At 53.1% G+C, this 23,992-nt stretch overlaps 1 protein-coding gene across 2 annotated transcripts in view; it reads left to right on the forward strand.

Moving 5' to 3' along the window:
• Positions 1–23,992, forward strand: part of UPF1 (UPF1 RNA helicase and ATPase) — a 37,503-nt gene that overhangs the window by 11,217 nt on the left and 2,294 nt on the right. The window contains exons 2-23 of one of the 2 annotated variants that reach the window (XM_045990077.1): positions 3,301–3,443; positions 5,040–5,129; positions 7,321–7,488; positions 7,833–8,013; positions 9,694–9,855; positions 10,507–10,624; positions 10,776–10,874; positions 11,311–11,419; positions 11,563–11,722; positions 11,842–11,960; positions 12,422–12,586; positions 12,700–12,814; positions 13,295–13,438; positions 14,086–14,299; positions 18,306–18,423; positions 18,816–18,972; positions 19,615–19,757; positions 20,916–21,090; positions 21,521–21,602; positions 22,957–23,118; positions 23,248–23,465; positions 23,728–23,850. In XM_045990077.1, the coding sequence (XP_045846033.1) occupies positions 3,301–3,443; positions 5,040–5,129; positions 7,321–7,488; positions 7,833–8,013; positions 9,694–9,855; positions 10,507–10,624; positions 10,776–10,874; positions 11,311–11,419; positions 11,563–11,722; positions 11,842–11,960; positions 12,422–12,586; positions 12,700–12,814; positions 13,295–13,438; positions 14,086–14,299; positions 18,306–18,423; positions 18,816–18,972; positions 19,615–19,757; positions 20,916–21,090; positions 21,521–21,602; positions 22,957–23,118; positions 23,248–23,465; positions 23,728–23,847 (3,162 nt within the window). In that variant the 3' untranslated portion in view covers positions 23,848–23,850. The remainder of the gene's footprint in view (positions 1–3,300; positions 3,444–5,039; positions 5,130–7,320; positions 7,489–7,832; positions 8,014–9,693; positions 9,856–10,506; positions 10,625–10,775; positions 10,875–11,310; positions 11,420–11,562; positions 11,723–11,841; positions 11,961–12,421; positions 12,587–12,699; positions 12,815–13,294; positions 13,439–14,085; positions 14,300–18,305; positions 18,424–18,815; positions 18,973–19,614; positions 19,758–20,915; positions 21,091–21,520; positions 21,603–22,956; positions 23,119–23,247; positions 23,466–23,727; positions 23,851–23,992) is intronic. The other variant, XM_045990078.1, reaches the window with a different exon arrangement.

Here is a 23,992-nt window from a genome sequence, read left to right on the forward strand (position 1 = left end):
TTTCGGAAAACCAACCAGTGAGCGTGCCTGGGCACAGTCACACTAGTAGTGGCCCCTGCGGGTGGCCTCGCACTAGCGTTGCCACTGCATGTGTCAGGAGAAGCGTCGTGAGACAGAGGTGACTTTTTGAGTGATAGCCAACTATCAGAATTCCAGAGCACAACTCAAAAAGTCAAACAGTTGATTAAAAATAGGCAAAGGACTTCACATTTTTCCAAAGAAGATATACAGGTGGCCAACAAACAGATGAAGAGATGCTCAGTTTCATTTGCTATCGGAGAAATGCAGATCAAAACCGCTGAGAGACATCACCTCGCATTCATTAGGATGGCTATTTAAGAACAAGCAAAAATGATAATGGGTATGGAAGAGGCTGTGGAGAAGTTGTAATCCTTGTGCACCATAGGTGGGAATGGAGAATAATGTAGCTTCTGTGGGAAATACTATGGCAGTTTCTTTTAAAAAGTTACACAGAGATGGGGCACCTGGGTGGCTCAGTGGGTGGGCCGCTACCTTTGGCTCGGGTCATGGTCTCAGGGTCCTGGGATCAAGCCCCACATCGGGCTCTCTGCTCAGTGGGGAGCCTGCTTCCCCCTCTCTCTCTGCCTGTCTCTCTGCTTACTTGTGATCTCTCTCTGTCAAATAAAGAAATAAAATCTTAAAAAAAAAAAAAAAAAGTTACACAGAGAATTACCATAAGATGTGGCAAGCCCACTTCTGGGCATATCCCCAAAAGAATTGAAAGTGGAGACTTGGTCTTTGAATATGTTCAGAGCAGCCAAAAGGTGGAAGAAACCCAAGTGCCCACTGAAGAATAAGTGGATAAACAAAATGTGTGTCTATTCAGTGAAATGTTACTCAGCCTTAAAAAAGGAAAAAAAAATTTTTTTTTTTTTTGAGAGAATGAGCACATATGTGCAGCAGTGGGGGGAGAAGATGGAATGGGAGAGAGGGGGAGAGAGAGTCTCAAGCAGGCTGCACACCCAGCTCGGAGCCTGACATGGGGCTTGATCTCACATCCCTAAGATCATGACCTGAGCTGAAATCAAGAGTCAGATGCTTAACTGACAGAGCCACCCAGGAGCCCCAGCCTTAAAAAAGGAAGTTCTGACACCTGCTACATAAAACATGGATGAGCGTTGAGGACATTGTGCTATGTGAAACAAGCCAGTCACAAAAGACAAACTATGAGACATTTATATGGTGTCTCTAGGGTAGTCAAATTCACAAGAGACAGAAGTTAGAATGGTGGGTTCCGGGGGGCTAGGGGAGGGGAATGAGGAGCTGGTGTTTAATGGGGACAGATGAAAATTGGGCAGATGGAAAAGTGCTGGAGAAGGATGGTAATGATGGTTGCAGAATAATATGAATGTACTTCATGCCACTGAGCTGTGCACTTAAAAGTGGTTACAGTTGGGATGCCTGGGTGGCTCAGTTGGTTAAGCAGCTGCCTTCAGCTCAGGTCGTGATGCCAGCCTTCTGGGATCAAGTCCCGCATCGGGCTTCTTGCTCAGCGGGGAGCCTGCTTCTCCCTCTGCCTCTGCCTGCCACTCTGCCTGTGCTCACTCTGAGAAATAAATAAAATCTTTAAAAAAAAAAAAGTGGTTACAGTGGTTTGCACACAGTTTTAAAAAGAGATCAGGGATTCCCAAAGAAGTGCTTGTAATTCTGTTACAGCACCATCTTTACATTAAAATTCAAAAGTTGATTTTGACTTTTTTTTTTTCTTTTCTTCAAACAAAGTGTAGTTTTCTTGCTTTTAACCTAGTTGTTGCCTACATGAAAAAAGCATGTTAAAGTAGTGGTAGAAGCTGTGAAATGGGGTTCTGGTCTGGGCTGAGACCATAATAGACAAAGATGTTGACCCCCTACTTAACCCAAATTCACCACTGCAATTTCCAGAATGCGCCCTAGGGGGCAACATCCCCCCATTCCCACCTGCTCCCTCTCCATCCCCAAATGAACTGCTGTCTTTTTTTTTTTTTTTTATGATTTTATTTTCTTATTTATTAGAGTGCAAGTTTGTGAGTAGCAGGGGGCAAAGGGGGAGGGAGAGGAAGAGGGAAGGAATCCCAAGAAGACTCAGCAGCACGGAGCCCAGAAGCATAGGCTTATCCCATGACCTTGAGATCATGACCTGAGCTAAAACCAAGAATCCAAGGCTCAACTGACTGAGCCCCCTAGGCGTCCCCGAACTGCTGTCTTTAGAATCTTAGAGGTGACTTGGCTGGAGCAGTGGAGAGGGAAAGGCCCTGTGGGCACTGCTGGACCAAGCTGCACTGGCCTGAGCTGGCCCCACACGGCATGACTTTAGGTGGCAGGGCTCTTGGAGGGAAGGGGGCTGGTGTCTGATCCTCTCCCACAGTTCAGAGAAACCTGGTGTCTGCCCTGGGGCTCCTGTCATTCCTCCCTGTCCTTGTCACCACTCCACGCCCTTGCTGCCTGACCCAGCCTCATGTGGGAGATGTGTCATCCCCACAGGAGGGGGGAGATAACAAGGACTGTTGACTGCCACCCAGGGTTCCTGGAGATGGCTTTAGGAATGCCTGTTACTCTGGCGAACTGAGTTCGTGGGCCTCTGAATGGACATGTGAGCTCAGCAGAAGTGCCTGTGAAATTCATGGCTTGTTGTTAAAGTTGCCTGTTCGTACATTTTTGCTATTGTAACATATAAAAGGTAGTATGTGTAGTAAGGATATAGCCTGAGTTCAGAAGGTTATCCTAAACATTCAACTTCTAATTCATAATGAAGATGGGCTGCTCTCTGGAAAGGGAAACTGGCAGCGGAGGAAGTATGTTGACTAACGGGGGAACTGCTTTCTCACATCTCCAGTGGACACAGCCTTTTCTTCTGGCTTAGACTTTGGCGGGAACCTTCACTCTGGTGGGATTCCAGGCCTTCTGGCCTGACATTGTGCAACTGTCCCCAGAGGGCATTGCAACTGCTTTGTATAAAGTCATCTTGCTCCTTGCGGCCCCCCATCATGGGAACAAAGCGTCTTCTTCAGCATCCTGGTTTGGTCATGGCTCCGTGACCAGGTGGGGTTGGACCTGGATATGCAGGAGGCAGGGTGGATGACCTAGGCCACCAGCACCCTGTTTTTGGCCAGGTAGGTTTAATAGGGAGGTGGGAGAGTGTGGAAAGTCCATTCAGAAGAAGCTGAACTCTCTCAAGGTGGAGAGCAGGCCAGCGCTTCATGGGAAAGTCGTCATGGCTGCTCTTTCAGGGGGAAGCTGTGGGCCTGGTCTAAGGGGCGGAGAGCTGCAGCCTTGCATGGTGATGCTGCTGTTCTGCTGTAGGTCGGTGGACCAGAGGGCATTCTGCAGAATGGGGCCGTGGATGACAGCGTGGCCAAGACCAGCCAGTTGTTGGCTGAGTTGAACTTTGAAGAAGATGAGGAGGATACCTATTACACTAAGGATCTCCCTGTACATGCGTGCAGGTAAGTGTCAGTGGCGGAGGCACGGACTTACGTCCCAGAGCTCTTGCATTCTGAGTGGGTTTGCTGGCTTTGGAAGCCCATCTAAAATGATGGATTGTGACATTTGGTAGTAAAAAATAAGAAGGTTCAGGCCAGTGTATACATAGTCCTTGTTACTGGGCAGGAGGGTGGGATCAGCCCTCTCTGATCCCCGATTCACCCAGAGGCCTTTTCTCAGGTCCTGGTGAGTCCCAGTACCTGTCCACTCACTCATTTGAAATGAACTTATATTTGGTAAGGACTTGGATTTAGAGAGTAAAAATAGTAGCTAAGATTTCTTTTACAAACAGATGATTGTAGGATACTTTGAAATATCTGCCTCTCTGATGAGTTCAAAATTCCCAAAAAGTTGGTATTAAATAGCCAGTGGCTAGAACTGCTTGTTGACCAAATTTGGAATTCTCACCTAGAGCAGGACCCATCCCTTGTGTTTGGACCCATAAGATGAGACTTGTGTTTTTTGTACACATACACAAGGAAATTGAAACCAAAAGAGATGAATTGATCTTGTTCAGGGCACTTGGCCAGTCAGGGCCACATGTGAGCTATGTCACTGTCTTGCTGACCTCCCAGGCCACTGCTCCTCAGAAGGTTGTACCCACCACAGGACAGAGTGCTGCTCCATTCCCTGCTTTGTGGGGAGACTTTTTTTTTTTTTTAAACTTTATTTTGGTTTTTTTTTTTAACTTTATTTTGGCTTTTTTCTTACTTGTTTACAAATGTTTATACGTATATGTTAATGATGTTTTCGTGTTCCTGTTATCTACACATTTGCTGGTGAAGTGGTTCTGGTAAAGCTGCAGGTGCTTAAAGTTTGCACATGCCCCTACCCACCCAGCTGTCCCCATGGTTTGGGGGGTTGGAGGGAAGGTTCTTGGCTGGAGCACATTCTAGTTTGAGACTGAGGCTTGGCTTCATACACATACAGAATTCTGTGGTGATCCAGTTTTTGTTTTTGATGTATTTGTTGGTTTTCAGAAGAATAAGGCTGGGGGCTCTCTCCTGTGCTCCTTGCAAGCTTGAGCTCAGGCTGCAACCCGTACCCGGACACCCTCTGCTGCTGGGTCTGAGCTGAGCGTTCTCAGGAGCATGGCGCCCTCTGCAGGGAAGTGGAGTGTCTTGTGAACGCAGCGTGGTCCCAGCTTAACTGTGTGCCCAGAGCCAGGGATGCTGATTTCCCTGCTTCTAAGTCAGGGCTCCTGAAACTTAAGTTCAAGGCGGGGTAGCTAGGGGTTGCTTTGGGGCATCAGACCTCTGCTTTTGGGTTCCCCTGGAACCTTCCACAGCTCTTATCCCCCACCTGGCAGGGGCTTTGCTGTTTCCTAGCGCCTCTCTCTCGGGAAGCCCCATAGCACCCTGTACCCCTTCCCTCCATTTGCAGGATCAGGACGCCTTTGCAGTTAACTGATTGGATTTTGCTAGTGGGATCGTTGGGTTTGAGTATGTGTTTAATGAAAAATTTAAAAATGTTGTAAGAGGAAAGAATTTTACATCCTGCCAAATTAAAACCAGAGAGAGACCTTCCAGCTTTAACTGTTGATGTTTTGACTTTTTTAGTTACTGTGGAATACACGATCCTGCTTGCGTGGTTTACTGTAACACCAGCAAGAAGTGGTTCTGTAACGGGCGTGGAAATACTTCTGGCAGGTAGATAATCAGACCGCGCATGTGTCTTTAATCAGTGCTGTGCTCAGATTTGTGTGTAAATTATGGAAATGTTGAAGCAAAAGCACAATATAAAATCACGCTAACAAACCTGGTTTTTTCCCTCCTCTGTGACTGGTTTAACTTGAAACAGATGGTGGTGTGTGAATGCCTTAATGTATTTACCCTTGATTTATTCTCTGTGGTTCTTTTATTATGCAAGTAGGGTTGGCTTAATTCTCATTCCCAGTTTTTATTTATATTTTTCTGCAAGATGAGCTCCTGGCACACCCATTCATCTTCATTACTGGGTGCCTGGGGAGGATGTTCCCAGGACAGTAATGGGCATCCATGGGAGCCGCTTCCTGGGAAGGCTCCCTCTGGTCTTAGCTCATCGGAGCAGTCCTGAGGCTAATACGGGCCAGATCCTGAATCATCGGATTAAATTAAGTTCACTTGACTATCGTCTCTGGGCTTCCCTTCCTGCTGTTGATCAGCAGCAGCTGTGACTGGGTCTCTTGTTTTGTGTTTGGGGTGAGACCAGTTTTGTGCTGGTGCTTGGATTCCAGCACAGAATCCAGTCCTGGTGGCTCCTCCAGAGCTGCCGTGCTGTGTGACAACTCACACTACTGTCGCAGAGAAGCAGAGCAGAGTCTTGTAGGGCTCTAGGCTGCTAGCAAGAAAGCAGCATCTTTTGGGGTTCTTGTTTTGGAGACATACAGTGACAAAAGCCCATAGGCAGGTTTATTTGCACAGAGCCCCCGCCCTTCCTGTGTCTTCCACAGCTGCCCGCCAGGGCTCACCATCTTCTGCTGCCTGAGGACACAGTGGTCAGATCTCCTGTCCTCTTAGAGTTAGCAATGCAAACTGTGGGATCCTGGGTGAGGCAAAATGGGCTGATGTTTAATTCTAAAGATTTGAAAGAAAAAGCTTCTTCAGGGTAACCAGATTCATGTCCCATTTTTAGAATGTTCTGGGTAATTTCATCATTACTGTGGTTGCATTAGTTCCTCTCCTTCAGGAAAAGCAATTAAATAAAACTTCTTAGCTGGCAACCCCATCTTCTGGTCAGCAGAGCCAAGATCAGGGAAGTTAGTGAAAGGCCTCTAAGAGAAAACAGACTCCATCAGGAGCACTGAGTGTTTGCATGAGGCCAGATGGTAGAAATGATGGGGCAGCCACTTGCCTTCAGGGAGCTTCCAATATAATGCGGTGAGGTGGGTGTAGAAAAGACAGGAGGAAGTCAGTCTGGTAAAATGCCCAGTTGTGACAGCTTCAGAAGAGTGGGTGCTCTGTGGGTACAGAGAGTGGTGACAGCTGGTTAGATAATCTGACTGGCTCCCTGGGCTAGAACAGGCCAGAGAGGGTTAGAATGTGGAGCCTGAGCCGAAGCTTGCAACAGCAGGGGTTTCCCCAAGGTTCGGCCGGGCGCCATCTGACAGACCCGCAGCAAGGCTATAGGTAGCTGGGAGAGACTAAGGCAGAGCCATGCGCCACCCGTGGACCCCAGGCGAGGCCAGCTTGTCTTAGGTGGAGTTCACAAGCCCTGGGTGTCGGTGAGCTGTGTCCCGGAAATGGGAGGGACAGCAGAATCCTGGCCATGCGGCAGCAAGGAAGGAGCCGGGACAGCGCGGTTTCAGATGGTTCAGAGCCGGCCCTGTGCTTCCTGAGAGTAGCCCTGAGCCCTGCTGCTCAATATTTTTTACTGCCCTCAAGTTTCTAATATGTTTGGTTATCAAGTTTCCTGGCCTGCAGCAAGTTAGGAGGGGCTGTTGCTCCTGGAAGCAGGCACAGGGACCCGGAGAAGCGATCGAAAGCAGCAGCAGCCGAGAAGCCTCAGCAAGCCGAGAGGAGCTGTGGAAGGGGCGGGCCTCCTGCCTTTCCGGGACAGCAGCCTTGGCCCTAGCCATAGGTTCATTCAGGTCCCGTTCGGAGGATTTCAGAAAGCAGGAACTATGTGAAACATGTTAGGAAAGTTTTCCTTAAAGGCTGTTCAAGTCAGATTGATTTTTGCACTCAGTGGGGAGCCAGTGCAGGGGCGGGCTGGTCCCCAGGGACGCCAGATGGATGAGGTGTGACCGCCCCTGCTAATGGACTGTGAACGGTACCGGAACTTTTAACGGGGGGCTCGAAAATTGGAAGTGGTGAAAAGCCAAACTTTGGGTGTTAACTATTTATCATTTCCTGGTTTCAGCCACATTGTAAATCACCTCGTGAGGGCAAAATGCAAAGAGGTGACTCTGCACAAGGATGGGCCCCTGGGGGAGACAGTTCTGGAGTGTTACAACTGCGGCTGCCGCAATGTCTTCCTCCTTGGCTTCATCCCTGCCAAGGCCGACTCAGTAGTGGTGCTGCTGTGCAGGTGAGGCGGGGGGGGGGGGGGGGGGGGGGCGGACATTCAGCCCCAGTGGGTGGAGAGGTGTGAGGATATTTGGGGGCTGGGGCTAGTTAGAGAACTGGGAATGCTCCGTAACTCTTCTGGGGTGTGTTCTGGTTAAGGCATAAAAAGAATTCTGTAACAACAGTGTTAGGAGTTTTGAGAGTTCAGAGCTCAAGTGCATGGGGAGAGGCAATGTATTACTAACAATTTAAAGGTAATACGATCACATAGTAAGATGTAGGGAATGTCACTTCGGGATGAAAGGTAAGCCTTATGGGCGGAGGTCATTCTCACCTGGGCTCTCCCTGCCCTCGGTGTTTCTGTAGGCAGCCCTGCGCCAGTCAGAGCAGCCTCAAGGACATCAACTGGGACAGCTCCCAGTGGCAGCCCCTGATCCAGGACCGCTGCTTCCTCTCTTGGCTGGTCAAGATCCCTTCTGAGCAGGAGCAGCTGCGGGCCCGGCAGATCACCGCCCAGCAGATCAACAAGCTGGAGGAGCTCTGGAAGGTGAGGGCCTGCTGAGAACGCAAAACTGCCTCAGCGTGGTTCTTGTCCAGGGAGACCTGCTGGGAGTGTTTTCGGAATAGGAGATTCCGGAAGCAACTTGAGGGAGAGACTGCAGTCTCTACCTGGAATGGCCCTTTGGTGGAATCCCACGGGTACCTTCTGCTGGGCCTCTGGGAAAGGACAGCTCTGGTTGTTGGAATTTTTTCTCTTGTTGCAGAGGAAGAGGGAGAGCAGAACTGGCCCTGGGCGGCTGTGGGTGCACATGTCAGGAGGAGCCGGGCCTGGGGAGACAGGACTGTGAGGGTGCTAGGAGACCTTGTTGGGCCTATAACGTGTCTGAGCCAGGGTGACCCCAGGCCAGGGTTGAATGTTCAGGCGAAAAGGGGTCCAGGTCAGAGAGGCAGGGCCCACAACGGCTGGATGAGCAGAGGGGAGGGGCTTCCTGGTTGGGTGGTGGGGTGTCTGCCCTGCCCGACAGACCCAGTTCTCTAGGGAAGCCCTTCTCTGGTTCTGGCTGTTCAGCTTTTACGATAAAGTTTTAGTAATTGGGCTCTAAATTTTAATTAAGTGCCTGTATAATCCAAAATCTTAACCCACTGAGCCACCAAGGTGCCCCATAATCCAAAATCTTAAATGTGAATTTATTTTCACTTCGAGTGCAAGTCGGAATATTTCTTAAGTGTCTCTAGCAAGGTACCTTTCTGCTTCGATTTTTGGATGGCCAGAACTTTTTTTTTTTTAGATTTTATTTATTTATTTGACACAGATCACAAGTAGGCAAAGAGGCAGGCGGGGGTGGGGTGCGGAGCAGGCTCCCTGCTGAGCAGAGAGCCATACGTGGAGCTCAATCTCAGGACTCCGAGATCACAACCCAAGCCGAAGGCAGAGGTTTTAACCACTAAGCACCCAGGCGCCCCTTTTTTCAAGATTTTATTTATTAAAGGGATCAGAAGCAGAGGGGAGGGGAAGAGGGAGAAGTAGACTCCCCGCTAAGTGGCGAGCCTGATGCGGGACTCCATCCCAGGACCCCAGGATCATGACCCGAGTTGAAGGCAGACGCTTAACCGACTGAGCCACCCAGGCTCCCCAGAACTCTTTGACTTTTCCTGTTTATAGCGACACAGCCCAGATACTGTTCTGTCCCTGCCAGAGAAGAGTGTGTCACCCCTATTGGTACAGCACAGGGTCAGGAGGAAACTGGGGGGCTGGGAGAAGAAAAAGGGCCTCCCCTTTTGTTTACACAGCCAGAGAACTAGTGGTCTTCTGGCAGCTCAAAAGCAATATTCTCTCTCCTGGTTTAGGGGCTAGGCGTTTGTTGGGGAACGTAGCCATTTGATGGTCTAGGCGTGTCAGGCTGTCCCTGGGGTGACATCACCAGTATTTACCCTGCTGGTGTAGCCCTGGGCAGGGGGAGGGGTAATGGCAATGGCAACAACTGAAGGGTGTGCAGAGACCCCGGCCGGTGTCTGTGTCCCTGTGCCCCGTATACTTCCCCATAAGAGGACTCTCTTTGTGGGGTAGACGCCACCGACAATGGTGCCCTCTGTATGATGCTGCCGTGAGCTTGTTCTGACAGGTGACAGATAGGCCTTTCTCTTCTAGGGACTAGTGAGCCTGCCTGTAGTTCCTCTCGTATATAGGCGGAAATGGGGAAGAACAGGCACGGTGCTTGTCTTCTAGGAAAATCCTTCTGCCACCTTGGAGGACCTGGAGAAGCCAGGTGTGGATGAGGAGCCGCAGCACGTGCTCCTGCGGTATGAGGACGCCTACCAATACCAGAACATATTCGGGCCTCTGGTCAAGCTGGAGGCCGACTACGATAAGAAACTGAAAGAGTCCCAGGTGATGTGGTGTGTGCAGGAGGGTTTCGGTCGTTTAACACAGCATCTCTCCTAAGGTCTGGGGAGGGCGGTTTCCTCTGCAAACGGCGGATGCTGACGTGGGCCGAGGCGCAGTGCCCGGAGACGGATGGTGGATTGAGGGCAGGCGAGGGAGCGACCCTTGGGCTGATGCCTGGTTGCTCGGAGCTAAACACCGGCCTGAGTATTTTCTGATTTAAAATCCAACCAAAATCCCTCACAGTCAGGGTCGCGGCCTTTGCCCACGGCTGCGAGAGCCCGGGCTGAGGAGCCCGTGGCACGCCGAGGGCACTCCTGGCACCGGTCTCATGAAGAGCACGTGTAGGAAGCGGGAGCTCCGAGGATCGGCCGCCGGCTTCTTCTCCCTCCGCAGTTCACAGAGAAGCCGCCTCCGAGAGCAGCCGTCGTGTGGGGGTCTCCTGGTCGTCTGGAGCGGGTTCCGGGGGTCCTCATGGCTTCTGTCGCGGATGAGCCTTTGCTGGTGTTGCAGGTGGTTGGCTGCTGCACGCGGCACCCTGACATCGTGGCCCGTGAGGGCGCCGTAGGGCGCGCAGCTGTGGAAACCCAGACACGAGGAGTCCAGGCCCGTGTCTGTGTCTCAGGCTAACAGGGCTCTTATTTTTCATGTGCTCAGACTCAAGATAACATCACGGTCAGGTGGGACCTGGGCCTTAACAAGAAGAGAATCGCCTACTTCACTTTGCCCAAGACTGACTCTGGTAATGAGGATTTAGTCATAATTTGGTTAAGAGGTGATTTTAAGTTTTAAAATATTTGTGACCATAAGTAGCATAAAATTCCTAGTTTCTCCCTTGTAAAGTGTCCCTTAATTTGAACTCTTCATGGTGGCAGCCTCGGCACGTGTTGAAAACACTGACTTTCTTGCTGTGTTTTCTCTGTAAGACATGCGGCTCATGCAGGGGGATGAGATATGTCTGAGGTACAAAGGGGATCTGGCGCCCCTATGGAAAGGGATCGGCCACGTCATCAAGGTCCCTGATAGTATCCTTTGCGTACAGATGGGTGAGCTCATCCTGAGCACAGGTGGCCTGTGTGGGGGTCGCCGCAGGTGGAGGAAAGGGCATCGTAGGCGGCTTTGCCTCAGGGGGCCCCTCTGACTGGCATTTGCCACTGAGTCCTTGCTTCAGTTGTGCTCCCAGCTCTGCGCCCCAGGGCTCTGGAGGCTCAGTTGGAACCCCGGCTGGGATACGGCTGCTTCATGCTGGGTGTTGCCCTGGCGCTCACAGGGAGGGCGTGGGAGCTGGCGGTGGGGGGCCTGGACCCCACGGCGGCATCTGCTGGTGAATGTGGGCCGGGCGGGCTGTGTCTGCTAATGTTTGGCACAGAGGAGGCTCTTTCTCCCCGGTAACCCAGTGAAGGCTCCTCGGAAAGGTAAACCCAGCTTCTGACAATGACGAAACTTAACTCAGTGGCACAGATTATGGCGATGAGATCGCCATTGAGCTTCGGAGCAGCGTGGGTGCGCCCGTGGAGGTGACGCATAACTTCCAGGTGGATTTCGTGTGGAAGTCCACCTCATTTGATAGGTACGTGTGCCTTGGCCCTGCAGGCTGTGCTGGCTCTGCTTCCGTGCCTGGCCCAGGGCGCGGCTGCTGCCTCCAGCGTCTGAGTGATCGTCCTTATCTGCGAGGGCTGTATTCCCCTTGCCGACCTCGAGTTCTCCTTCCAGGATGCAGAGTGCGTTGAAAACGTTCGCCGTGGATGAGACGTCTGTCTCCGGCTACATCTACCATAAGTTGCTTGGGCATGAGGTGGAGGACGTGATCATCAAGTGCCAGCTGCCCAAGCGCTTCACGGCACAGGGGCTCCCCGACCTCAACCACTCCCAGGTGCCCACCTGCCCCGGGGCGCGGCGCAGTGCGGGCCCAACTGGCAGGGCCTGCTGGGGCGGACGTTCCCCCCACTTCCCGGGGCTGGCTGCCGCCTCATGACTGCCTGTTGTCTGAAGGTTTATGCTGTCAAGACTGTGCTGCAGAGACCACTGAGTCTGATCCAGGGACCGCCAGGCACAGGGAAGACAGTGACCTCTGCTACCATCGTCTACCACCTCGCGCGGCAGGGCAATGGGTAGGGCTCGGGGCAGCCCAAGGTGGGAAGAGAGAGCCCTGTCTGCCAGGATGCCTGGGGGCCCCTGTTACCTGGCACGCTGGGTTTTACATTATTTGTATGAGATCTGGCCTCTGTGGTTGCTCTTCCCATGCAAGCCTGCTGCTTCAGTAGGGACCGTGGTGGGGCAGCAGGTGTCGGGCCCGTACATATCACAGAGCTTCGAGAGTCTTTACGGCGCTGACGGTAGGGATGCAGGATTCCATAGCTGCACATGAGAAGAGTGTCAACCAGGTGGGAGCTAGAAGCTCCAGACCAGTTGGATTTTTTGCTTCTTCAACTTTGTTCACTCCTGGCTTTAGTCTTAGGTCTCAAGTTGGGGGACTCCACTGTTTGGGAGTCAGAAAAACAGTCCTAGCAGTTAGCATTTCCTGAATTTCCTCTGGCTGAGCTCTGAGACATTTGTTCACCTTGTGTTGAAGGCCCGTGCTCGTCTGTGCTCCAAGTAACATAGCTGTGGACCAGCTGACTGAGAAGATCCACCAGACTGGGCTGAAGGTCGTGCGTCTCTGCGCCAAGAGCCGTGAGGCCATTGACTCCCCAGTGTCCTTCCTGGCCCTGCACAACCAGATCAGGAACATGGATAGGTGGGTGTGGGGTAGCCTGCCTCGAGCGTGGCACGTGTCCCGGGCGCAGTCCCTGGCGTGGTCCCTGGCGACACCTGGCTCCCCTGCCTGCTGATGTGTCATGGTGCTTCCAGCATGCCAGAGCTGCAGAAGCTGCAGCAGCTGAAGGACGAGACGGGGGAGCTGTCCTCTGCCGACGAGAAGCGGTACCGGGCCCTGAAGCGCACCGCCGAGAGGGAGCTGCTCATGGTGAGCTCTTAACTGCTGGGCTGCTCGGTTCCGTTTGGCTGTGGGACCTGTTTCAGTGTGCCGGGCAGACCATGGCGCCTTTACGGCAGTTTATTTTGCTTTTGAGAAAACATTGATACCTCCCACGTTTGCCTTCTCAGTGGTTGCACATCTTGGCCTGTAGGTGGGTCTAGAACACTCTCTGCTCTTTTATAACAAACCAAGCAGGGTTTCCCCAGCTCAGCACTGCCTCTCGGAGGCTGTCTTGAGGCACAGAGCCACATCTGTGCTGAGAGGTTTTCGTGATGAAGCTAGATCAGTTAGGATCTCAGAAGGTAGTTTCACTACAGCCCGGATGTAGATATTGTCCAGGTGGGACAGCGGCCTGTTTTCGTAGGTGTCAGGGAGGGTGCAAACCAGTGCCCTGTCCCACCTGCCCTTGGGGACCTGGTAGCACTTACCATGCAGGTTCCCTGATCCTTTGCCTGCTCTCATCTTCAGAACGCAGATGTCATCTGCTGCACGTGTGTGGGTGCAGGGGACCCGAGGCTCGCCAAGATGCAGTTCCGCTCCATTTTAATTGACGAGAGCACCCAGGCCACTGAACCAGAGTGCATGGTCCCTGTGGTCCTTGGCGCCAAGCAGGTGGGCCATTCACTGTCGTCCTGTTTGAAAACCAGTGTGTGTTCTCTCTTTCTAGTTCTGTGTCATTCTCCGCGCTGGGGCTTTGTTTTTGGTAATGCTCTGTAGTGCTGTGTGATGTCTTGGCAGAGCAGAGGGGTGCCCAGCGGGCTTACTGAGGGGTTCTTGGAAGGATGGGTTCCCCCACAGAACACCTCTTGTGGGTCCTGAGTGCAAGTCTGTTGTTCCACGTATAGGTTGCCCCTGCTATCCAACAGTAAAGCGCTGCCTCTCACCAGCCAAAATGGGATAAAGCAAAGAATATCCCTGCTCTTTAAAAATTCATATTACACTGCTTTGCTTTTACAAAAGACCTCCGGTAGTATCTGTTTCTGACAACCAAAAGAAATCATAAGATTTTTGCTTTTAGGACAAACGCTGTTGCCATGCTAACGGAGGTGTTTCATAAAAGAGAAGTGATGTGACCAAGCTCGTTTAGGAAAGCGGGATACCTGGATGTGGGGGTGGTTTCCCGAGCTGATTGGCTCTTACTTCTTGAGTCCCACGTGACTGGGTGGTCGTAGAGCACCAGGGCCCTTTCGTGCCCCCTCAACGCGGACGTCTCCTGTTTCATACTTGAGCTCCTCACCTGTGTGGGCCTCTTACCACAGCTCATCCTCGTGGGCGACCACTGCCAGCTGGGCCCTGTGGTGATGTGCAAGAAAGCGGCCAAGGCGGGACTGTCTCAGTCGCTCTTTGAGCGCCTGGTAGTGCTGGGCATCCGCCCCATCCGCCTGCAGGTCCAGTACCGGATGCACCCCGCGCTCAGCGCCTTCCCTTCCAACATCTTCTACGAGGGCTCCCTCCAGAACGGCGTCACTGCAGGTAGTGCTCAGCCCGCAGTGGGGGGCTGGAGGGAACTCAGCCTGGCGAGATGACACCTGTTGTCGCTGCCTAAGTGGCCTTATGTGGTGATCACTCATGTGTAAGGGGCACCTCAGAGAGGTACAGTGGTCTGCGGGATGGCGTGTCCACCCTGGAGTGTGGGACATCCTTCGCATGTGGTCAAGGGGGACCTTGACCTGGTAAAATGCAGAGTCACTACCTGAGAACTCATACCGGGGGCTTATCGCACAGCGGACAGAACGGGAGGTGGCAGAGCTGACTGTTCCTCCCACTCCTTACCCTGTTGTTCTCGAAACCCGGGTCCTGGGGCTTCACAGGACAGAGGTCAGAACTACTCTCGTGATAATACTGAGGCATCATGTGCCCTTTTGCCATGAGGACACTCATGCTGAGGGTACAGAGGCAACCCTGGAGGGCTGCTGGCTGGTGCCTTGGCATGAGTGGGGACAGTGCTGCCAGACTGCCATGTGTCGTCACTTCCACATCCTTGCAGCAGGCAAGACCCTGAATGCCTCAGTGACGAGTACTCACTTGTACATCCGTATGACCCTGTGCGTGTCGAGGTAGGGAGCTCTTCTAAGACATTTGGCAGTATGGTAGGTGTTTTTAAAAGGACTCAAGGACGCAGTATGGTCAGTCATTCAGACTGGGGTGTTCAGCAGGTTCTTTCCCTGAAATGATCAAAGTGAGTCAGCTGTGGCTTCAAGGAAAACAATTGACAATATTTATCTCCAGTGATAAAACCTGAGGACTCAAAATGAAAAGCAGAATTTTGGCAAACTCATGTCCCTGATCTGGGCCAACCAAGTCTCTCCAACGCCAAGTGGCTTTTCTGATGAGATCTGTGGTAGTGACAGGTATCTGTGAAGTATGTGAGTCTTTGGGAGCTCTGACTTGGTGAACAAGTACTTCCCATTCTGATGGCCCACAAAGATGTTACAAAGTCAGAGGCCATCCCAAGGGCAGGCAGAGGAGAAAAGCCATCATCACCAACCTGTAGGGTGACCTCCTATGCAGCTTTGGTGTGGAGTCAAGCAGAATCCCATGGTTGTGGGGAAAGTTATAATGCATTCTTCCCTTTTCCAACTCCGTCCCTCTGTGAGGTACGATTGTCCTACTCTGAGGGCTGATGGGAGACTGAGCACAGAAGCAGTCAGCAACAGCTGAGTCGCAGAAACTCGAGATGTATATTTTAGTGGGAAATACTATTTTTCATTAAAAATTTTCACTGATATGTTTATTTTTAAAGGAACTTATAAGTATTTTATGTTTCTGGGTTTAAAATGTAGTAAATGTCACTAGATGTAAATTATGGAAATGGTAGCTGCTTGGATTCCTCAACTTTTTAGGGCATATAAGGGGTCCTGAGACTGGCATTCCTTTTTTTTTTTTTTTTTTTAAGATTTTTATTTATTTATTTGGCAGAGAGAGGCAATAGAAAAAGGAGGAGTGGGAACAGGGAGGGAGCCACCTCTGAGCAGGGAGCCTGATGCGGGGGGTTGATCTCAGGACCCTGGGATCGTGACCTGAATTGATCCACTGAGCCACCCAGGCGTTCCTGAGACTGGCTTGCTTTTTTTCTTCATTTTTTAAAAAGATTTTTATTTATTCATTTATTTAGTTACTTATTTGACAGAGATCACAAGTAGGCAGAGAGGCAGGCAGAGAGGAAGAGGAGGAAGCAGGGTCCCTGCTGAGCAGAGAGCCCGATGTGGGTCTCGATCCCAGGGCCCTGGGATCATGACCTGAGCCAAAGGCAGAGGTTTTAACCCACCGAGCCACCCAGCTGCCCCGAGACTGGCGTTCTTAATGTCTGGTTAATGCCAGCAGCCTGCCATGTTGACCTTGTCTGGCCTGCCATCTAGGTGAGATGGAGGCTGAGCGTGTGCGCCTGGCCAAGCTGTGCAGCCATGGTGCCGTGTGGTCCTGGGAGTTGATGGCACTATGAGTGTTCCCATGACCATGACGCTTACAGCATTGTTGGTCCATTGGGTGGTGGCGCTAGGAAAGGCCAGGCTACGAGGAACTTGTTTGCAATTTGATACTAATTGGGGAAACCATGCTTAGCACTGATTCTGACCCTTGCTGGCCCTGCTCTGCCTGCCTCCATGGTGGCAGATCTGGGAGGCAGGGAGCAGGGGTGGTGGTGGCTTCTCCCTGTGGTGTCCTCTGTGCCCAGCACATGGTCAGCACCTGCTAAGTACATAGATGTATATATATATATATTTTTTAAAGATTTATTTATTTCAGAGGCACCTGGATGGCTCAGTTGTTCAGCGTCTGCCTCAGCTCAGATCATGATCCCAAGGTCCTGTCTGGGATCAAGCTCCAAATCAGGCTCCCTGCTTGGCGGGAAGCCTGCTTTCCCTCTCTCGCTCTCTTTTTGCCAAATACATAAATAAAATCTTTTAAAAAACAATAATAGGGGCACCTGGTGGCTCAGTTGGTTAAGCTGCTGCCTTCGGTTCAGGTCATGATTCCAGGGTCTTGGGATCGAGTCCCACATCAGGCTCCCTGCTCAGCAGAGAGCCTACTTCTCTCTCCCTCTGCCTGCCTCTGCCTACTTGTGCTAGTTCTCTGTCAAGTAAATAAATACAATCTTAAAAAAAATAAAAATAAAAATGAAAAGATATAAAAAACAATAATAACAAGATTTTTTTATTTAGAGTGACTGAGCATGAGCAGGAGGGATAGGGAGAGGGGAGAGAGAATCTGAAGCAGATCCATGCTGAGCTCAGAGCCCATCTCAGGGCTTGATCTCACGACCCTGAGATCACAACTTGAGCGGACACCAGGAGTTGGACGTTTAATTGACTGTGCCACCTAGGCACCCTGAGTACACATTTTTAAATTCTTCATTAAAGTGTAAAGAAGTGCCCAAGTCCTCAGTGTTCAGCTTGGTGAGTCTTCTCTAAGTGAACACACCTGTATAACTAGTATCTGAACCCAGAATACAGCCTAATTCCCAGGAGCACCCTTGAGGTCCAAGATGGCCCCTGTCCGAGGCAGTGCTGGCACCCACCCAGACCCCTTCTTGGGGTAGCCTGACATCAGCTGTGGTGGGAGCATTTGCACTACAGAAACTGGAGGCCGTAATAGACCAGCCTTGCCCCCACCACCCCCAGTGGTCAAACATTATCCAGCAACCCCTGGGCTAATGTGCCACTGAGCTAGCCGGTTGGCTACTGCCCTCGCTAGAACGATAGAGATGGACGTGGACTCTTTCTCAGCTTGACATAAAGTGGATCATTGGTGTTAGGCTGTTTTGATGCAAAAACACCATTTTTCTCATGCTGATCTATAGATTAGATGCAGCTCCAAAATTCCCAAAGAGGTCACTGGGGCAAGTGAATGGACGAGCTAATTTTTGAAATTATAAGGAAATGCACAGGGCCCAGAATAGCCAGGGTGCACCTGAAGAGCCCCGCGGAGGTGGTGGCTTACACGGCCAGATGTCCCGAGTTACTGCAGAGCTGTCGTTGCTTGGGTAGTGTGGGCACGGTGCCCAAGGTAGAATCCAGGGGCAGACCCACCTGTTGGAAGACTTTGGTCTGTGACAGGAAGAGATTGACTCAGCAGTGTCATCCATAAAAGCCAGTTGGAGGGATTTATGGGTCCTTTAAGGCACCGCAGTAAAGCTTCTAGAAGAAAACAATATATTCGTGACCCTGGGGTAGGCGGAGATTTCTTAAACAGGCCACAGAAAGCACCAGCCGGGGAGGTAACGTTCAGTGAGTGAGCCAGCTTTGTGCAGTGGGCAGCTGGGTGTTGGTATGCACAGCTTCACTCCTTCCGGGGCATTTCGGGGCGGTGGACCTGCTTGAGTCCACCTCAGAGCCCCACTGACCGGGGTCTCTTGCCTGAGGCCTGCTGCTGACTGCTGTAGCACGGGTTTCTGCACTGTTCCCTCTACATGCAGTCCAGGATGGGCGGTGGCTTTCTTCTCTAATGGGAAGTGTTGCCTCTTTTCCCTCCCTGGTGATAGCGGACCGAGTGAAGAAGGGGTTTGACTTCCAGTGGCCCCAGCCTGATAAGCCAATGTTCTTCTACGTGACCCAGGGCCAAGAGGAGATTGCCAGCTCAGGCACCTCCTACCTGAACAGGTAAGTGGAGACTCGCCCTCAGTGTCTGCTGGCTTCAGTGGCAGCTTGGCAAGTAGCCGCCGCGCACATGTTCTTTTTCTGCCTTGGTTCTGAAGCTTCTCCTAGCCCTCCTTGTCCCTGCTGTGTGTGGACACCTAAACCAGCAGCGGTTTCCACTTTCCGTCTTCAATGTGTGTTCTTCTATTGAGCAGATACTGCTAAGCCCACGTGTGAGCCTCCCCGTCCCCTCTGACTCCCTTGATAAATGGTGGGGAGCCCGGTTGTGGGCACAGCGGGCAAAGCCTTCTCAGGGCTGCCCTGGACATGGAACTGCCCCGCACCTCCCATGGCTTCCGGCCTCGGTCTCCGGGCCTGCGAGGGCAGCGGAGGAACTGAAAGGCGGGTTTTCCTAGGACGGAAGCTGCCAACGTGGAGAAGATCACCACGAAGCTGCTGAAGGCAGGGGCCAAGCCCGACCAGATCGGCATCATCACCCCATACGAGGGCCAGCGCTCCTACCTGGTGCAGTACATGCAGTTCAGCGGCTCCCTGCACACCAAGCTCTACCAGGTGCGCGCGCCCAGCCGGGCCTGTGGCTGGCACCGCCATCCCGGGAGGGCATGTGTTCCCTTCGGATTTTTCTCAGGATGATTTTCAGAGCAAAACTGAAAGTACTTCCAAGTTGAACCGTATGGTATGATTACCTGCTGGCCTTACGGTGGATGTTATGTGGTCAGGAAAATGCCGTTCACTCTTGCACCATTGTCTGGGTGAGGCATCCAGGGTGTGTGTGTTGGAAGGGTGCGGGACCACAGAATTCTCTTTCTCTGCAGAGATGAACCAAAACACGAAGTAGCGCCCAAGTGACCATGTACAGGTGGTCTTTATTTTGTTAACTTGGGTGCCGTCTAAGGGCTTTTGCAGCAAGGATGTATGCTTTTATTATTGGGTAACGAATTGCCACAGTTAAAAAAAACAACCAGAGCACAGGAAGGCCAGGAGAGAGGGGCTGGGGAGCAGGAAACCCCGGGGGGAGTAGGTCCAGCCAGAGGGGCTCCCTCCTTGCTGCCGGAGGCTGGCGCTGGGGGCTCAGCAGGCTTCAGGTCCCAGGCTCCTTGGTGGGACTGAACAGTTCATCCCAACAACATTCCCACAGTCTGAGGGTCCTTGAAGGCAGCCAGCTGGCTGACTGCGACCATGGGTCCCTTGTAGGAGGTGGAGATCGCCAGCGTGGACGCATTCCAGGGGCGAGAGAAGGACTTCATCATCCTTTCCTGTGTGCGAGCCAACGAGCACCAAGGCATCGGGTTTTTAAATGACCCCAGGCGGCTTAATGTGGCCCTGACCAGAGCGAGGTATGGAGGACTGTGTCCCGTTGGGCCTTGCTGGTGGCAGGTGCCTCCCTCCTGCCACGGGAGTTCTTTGGAGGGACTTTTCCCTGAAGCCGGGAGGGTTTGCCCAAGGCCTGCTCCTGGCCTGGTTCGCTACCTCCTCCAGTTCTCCCACCACAGCTGAACTTTGGGCCCCACGCGGGTGGGACTGGGCTTCGCCAGCGCCAGAGGTCAGAGTGCTCCCAAGCAGTAGTTTAGGGAGAAGGCGTCCCGACAAGATGCCTTTGTGTCCTGTCCTGGTGGGCTTGTGTGGCCTCAGTTTTGTGGGCAGGGTCATCTAGGCCCTTTCGACCTAAGCTTAAAACCCACTAGTGCAATTTGTATCTCTGTGAAGACAGTTAATCCCCGAATCTTACCTTTTGGTCTTGTCTATGTTTTTAGCCCTAGAATGTAATATTTTTTGAAATGATGATGATAGCAGAGGGGACCTAGAGAGAATAAGGTGGCTGTTTGTCACGTTTGAGTAAAACCAGACCACAGCTACCCCCATACCAGCCGGAAGTCAGGCTCGCTTCTTCCATTGGTTCTTTCCCTGTCAGGGCACATTGGTGGTTATTTGTTTCTGCCTCCCTCTTCTAGGCTGCCGTCTTGTTTGGTGGCTAGCACTGGGGTATGGGGGTCCTGAAATAGCTGGGTGAGGTGAGCGTCCACCAGAGAAGCCAGTCCCCGGCTTGGTCACTGAGGTCTGTGCCCTGGCCTGTTGGGCTTCCCGAGGCCACGGAGCCTGCTGGGGGCTGTGGCTGACCCCCCAGGAGGCCGACCCGTGGCAGCAAACAAGGAGGCTCATCTGAGCTCCTTTGCTCATGGAGGAGTTTTGATGTCTGGGCGCCTCCCAAGTTGTCTGCAGATACGCCCTGTTTGCTGGGGACAGCTTGCCTGGTGGGCTCCAGCGCCAGGTCACTGTGACAGCAGTGTGCTCGTCTGTGCCTAGCGCTCATGGTGGGCGCTGTCGGAGACAGGCCGGGCGCCCGGGCAGGGAGGCATATGGGGCACCAGGAGCGCATCCTGTGACCTTGGGTATGGATTTCGGGTTTTTGCCCTATCTTGCTTCACTGTGTTACGTGGTGTTCTGCGTACCATGCAGAGCCCCAAACACCTTGTTTTTGTGGCCACACCTTGCAGGTACGGGGTCATTATCGTGGGCAACCCGAAGGCCCTGTCCAAGCAGCCGCTCTGGAACCACCTGCTGAACTACTACAAGGAGCAGAAGGTGCTGGTGGAGGGGCCGCTGAACAACCTGCGCGAGAGCCTCATGCAGTTCAGCAAGCCCAGGAAGCTTGTCAACACCATCAACCCGGTGAGCGGCCGCGGGCGGGGGTGGGGGCCCGGGCCCAACTGCTGTTCCCTGCAAGTGTGAGCTGAGGGCAGTCGCACATGTTGGTGTGGCTTGTTGTCACGGATCTCCCCCGTCCCGTGTCTCCCAAGCTTTCCGACTTGGCCTTTTGGGATGTAAAGTCCTGGGTGGCAGCTAGGGGATGGACTGGGCAGTGGGAAACCCTGTGAACCCAGGGTGCTCTGGGGGACCTAGAAGCTGGTGCTGTTTGAGGTGAAGCCTGAAGGCAGATCCGTTCAGCGTCAGAGGCTAGGCTGGTGGAGGAGGGGTGGGCGAGGCCCAGAGCCCAGCAGTCAGCAAGCCTGGGGTCGGCCTTGGCGTGGCCTGGCCCCCAGAGCTTGAGAGAGTTCTTGTGTCAAGGTGGTAAATTCCTCACCTGTCTGAACCCTTGCAGGGAGCCCGCTTCATGACAACAGCCATGTATGATGCTCGGGAGGCCATCATCCCCGGATCAGTGTACGATCGTAGCAGCCAGGGTGAGTCTGCTCTCCGGGGGAGCACACCGGCCCTGGGGATGTTGATAGTTCCCACGCCTGCAGCTTTTGGCCCTGCCACTCCTGGGGTGACCTCCCAAGCCTCAGTCCACAGAAACCTGTCTGATGGAGCTCCTTCTCACCTTCTCTTGTCTGAAATCAAAGACTTGGTCTGTTTCAGTGTTTACGTACATTGTGGTTTTTTGTTTTTTGTTTTTGTTTTTTAAATACCAGAGCTCTGCTTGTGGAGGTTTGCAAGCAAATACTGTAGTTCTGTCTGCTTGCCCCTGGGCCCCAGGGCGCAGTGCTCCCTGCCCACCCTACACTTGGTTCACCCACTCAGTTGGGGGGCACCCCTGTAGCTCTCCAGGCCGCCCACAGACTTGGTTCCCATTTCACCAGCCTTCCCGTTTCTGCTTGCTCTCTTGTGTGGGGTCTCTGTCCTGGGGCTGAGCCTTACCCCTGCTGTGTGCAGCACCTCCTCTTGCCTGAGCCAGTGTCTAGATGGTTCTCATTTATCCCCCAGGTCCCTGTCTCCTGGGACCCTTCCTTGCACCAGCCTCTACAGAGGGTGACTCGCTCACCTGGGTACTTGGTGCCAAAAGCCTTCATTTTACACTGAGCTTTGTCGTCTTGTGGGCTCAGTGGCCATCCTGGGGCCAGGTGCAGCCCAGCAGTTCCTCCCACTGTGAAGTAGGCAAGCCCCCTTTCCCTGCTTCCCCTGTGTTCTGGTTGCTGGGCTTAAGTGACAGATGTTGCCACATCCAGTGAGTTGCCGCGTAGGGAACTCTGGGCCCGTCTTTCATCCCTGAGCTCCCTGTGGGCCCAGCTAAGGCTCTCGGCCCTGGAGGGCGGACCAGAAGGCTATGCTGTCCTGCCTTGGCTCCCTTTGACTACCCAGCCCTCAGGCAGCTCTGTGCAGATTGGGATATGCCTAGCCCGGGGGTGCCTGGGGGCCTGCATTTTCAGTGGGATCCACTGATCTGTCCACTTAGTTATGGGGGGGCAGGTGTTGCAGGTAATGTGAGCTTAAAATTTCCCTAGAAAGAACTTTTTCTCAGTTGGAAATGCATCACAGCTTCAGTCTTTTGGATGCTTACAGGCCAGGGATTCTCCAGTCCCCGGAGAGAAAAGTCTTGTTCCCAGGAGCCACCCCAGGGAGGCTGTCCAGAGCGGGGGTCAAGTCGTGAGATTCTGTATCGCTGCAGTGGCTTTGCTGTCAGGCTGCCCCGAGAAACCCTGTGACAGTAGCGGCAGGATGAGAGTGACATTCCAGCTGCTCAGCATTCATTCGTGGCCCAGGCGTGAGCGCAGTGGATGTGGCGATGACGCCCGCCGTCCACCTTGTGTCTTGCAGGCCGGCCCTCAAACATGTACTTCCAGACCCACGACCAGATTGGCATGATCAGCGCGGGCCCCAGCCACGTGGCCGCCATGAACATTCCCATCCCCTTCAATCTGGTCATGCCCCCCATGCCACCGCCAGGGTACTTCGGACAAGCAAACGGGCCGGCAGCAGGTGAGCACCGGGTGGCTGCTCGTCGGGAAAGGCACGCTGGCACCACAATTTTTTCACGTCTGGGCTTCGGGCAGCTGGGCTTGTCGGTTGGGTGCAGATCTTCAAGGAACCTGGACTGCTGTCTTTCAGGCCGGGGTACCCCAAAAGGCAAGACTGGTCGTGGGGGGCGCCAGAAGAACCGCTTTGGGCTCCCTGGACCCAGCCAGACGAATCTCCCCAACAGCCAGGCCAGCCAAGACGTGGCATCACAGCCGTTCTCCCAGGGCGCCCTGACCCAGGGCTACATCTCCATGAGCCAGCCCTCCCAGATGAGCCAGCCCGGCCTCTCCCAGCCCGAGCTGTCCCAGGTGAGCAGGGAGGGCAGGGCTGCTGGGACTGAGCCCACACACTTACCCCTGCAGGCCTGAGCACCACTCTGTCTGGCCGCCCTCGGCAGGGGGACGGCAGGGTCTTAGCGGACCTGGGTGACCTGTATCGGATGGTGAGGTAAACCCATGTGGGTCTCCTGCCACTTAGATTTCAGATCCTTCTCCGGGCAGGTTCTTGAGGCTGGAAGGATGTCAGCACATCCTCCAAGGGGATGCTTATCTCCCCAATTTTGTTTTTCAGGACAGTTACCTTGGCGATGAGTTTAAGTCACAGATTGATGTGGCACTGTCGCAAGACTCCACGTACCAAGGGGAGCGGGCATACCAGCACGGCGGCGTGACAGGGCTGTCCCAGTACTAGAAGGCAAGCTGACCCCCGCAGGAGGTCTTTATCGGGATCTGGACATGATGGGAAATCAGGGAAACGTGTGGTAGGGGTCTCAGGTCCCCAAGGGCCAGCTTGTCCTGTGCGGGTCATTTTGGCCGCCGTGCATCGGCTCGTGGTG

This window comes from Meles meles, chromosome 20 (genome assembly GCF_922984935.1).
Source record: "Meles meles chromosome 20, mMelMel3.1 paternal haplotype, whole genome shotgun sequence".
Classification (NCBI taxonomy): domain Eukaryota; kingdom Metazoa; phylum Chordata; class Mammalia; order Carnivora; family Mustelidae; genus Meles; species Meles meles.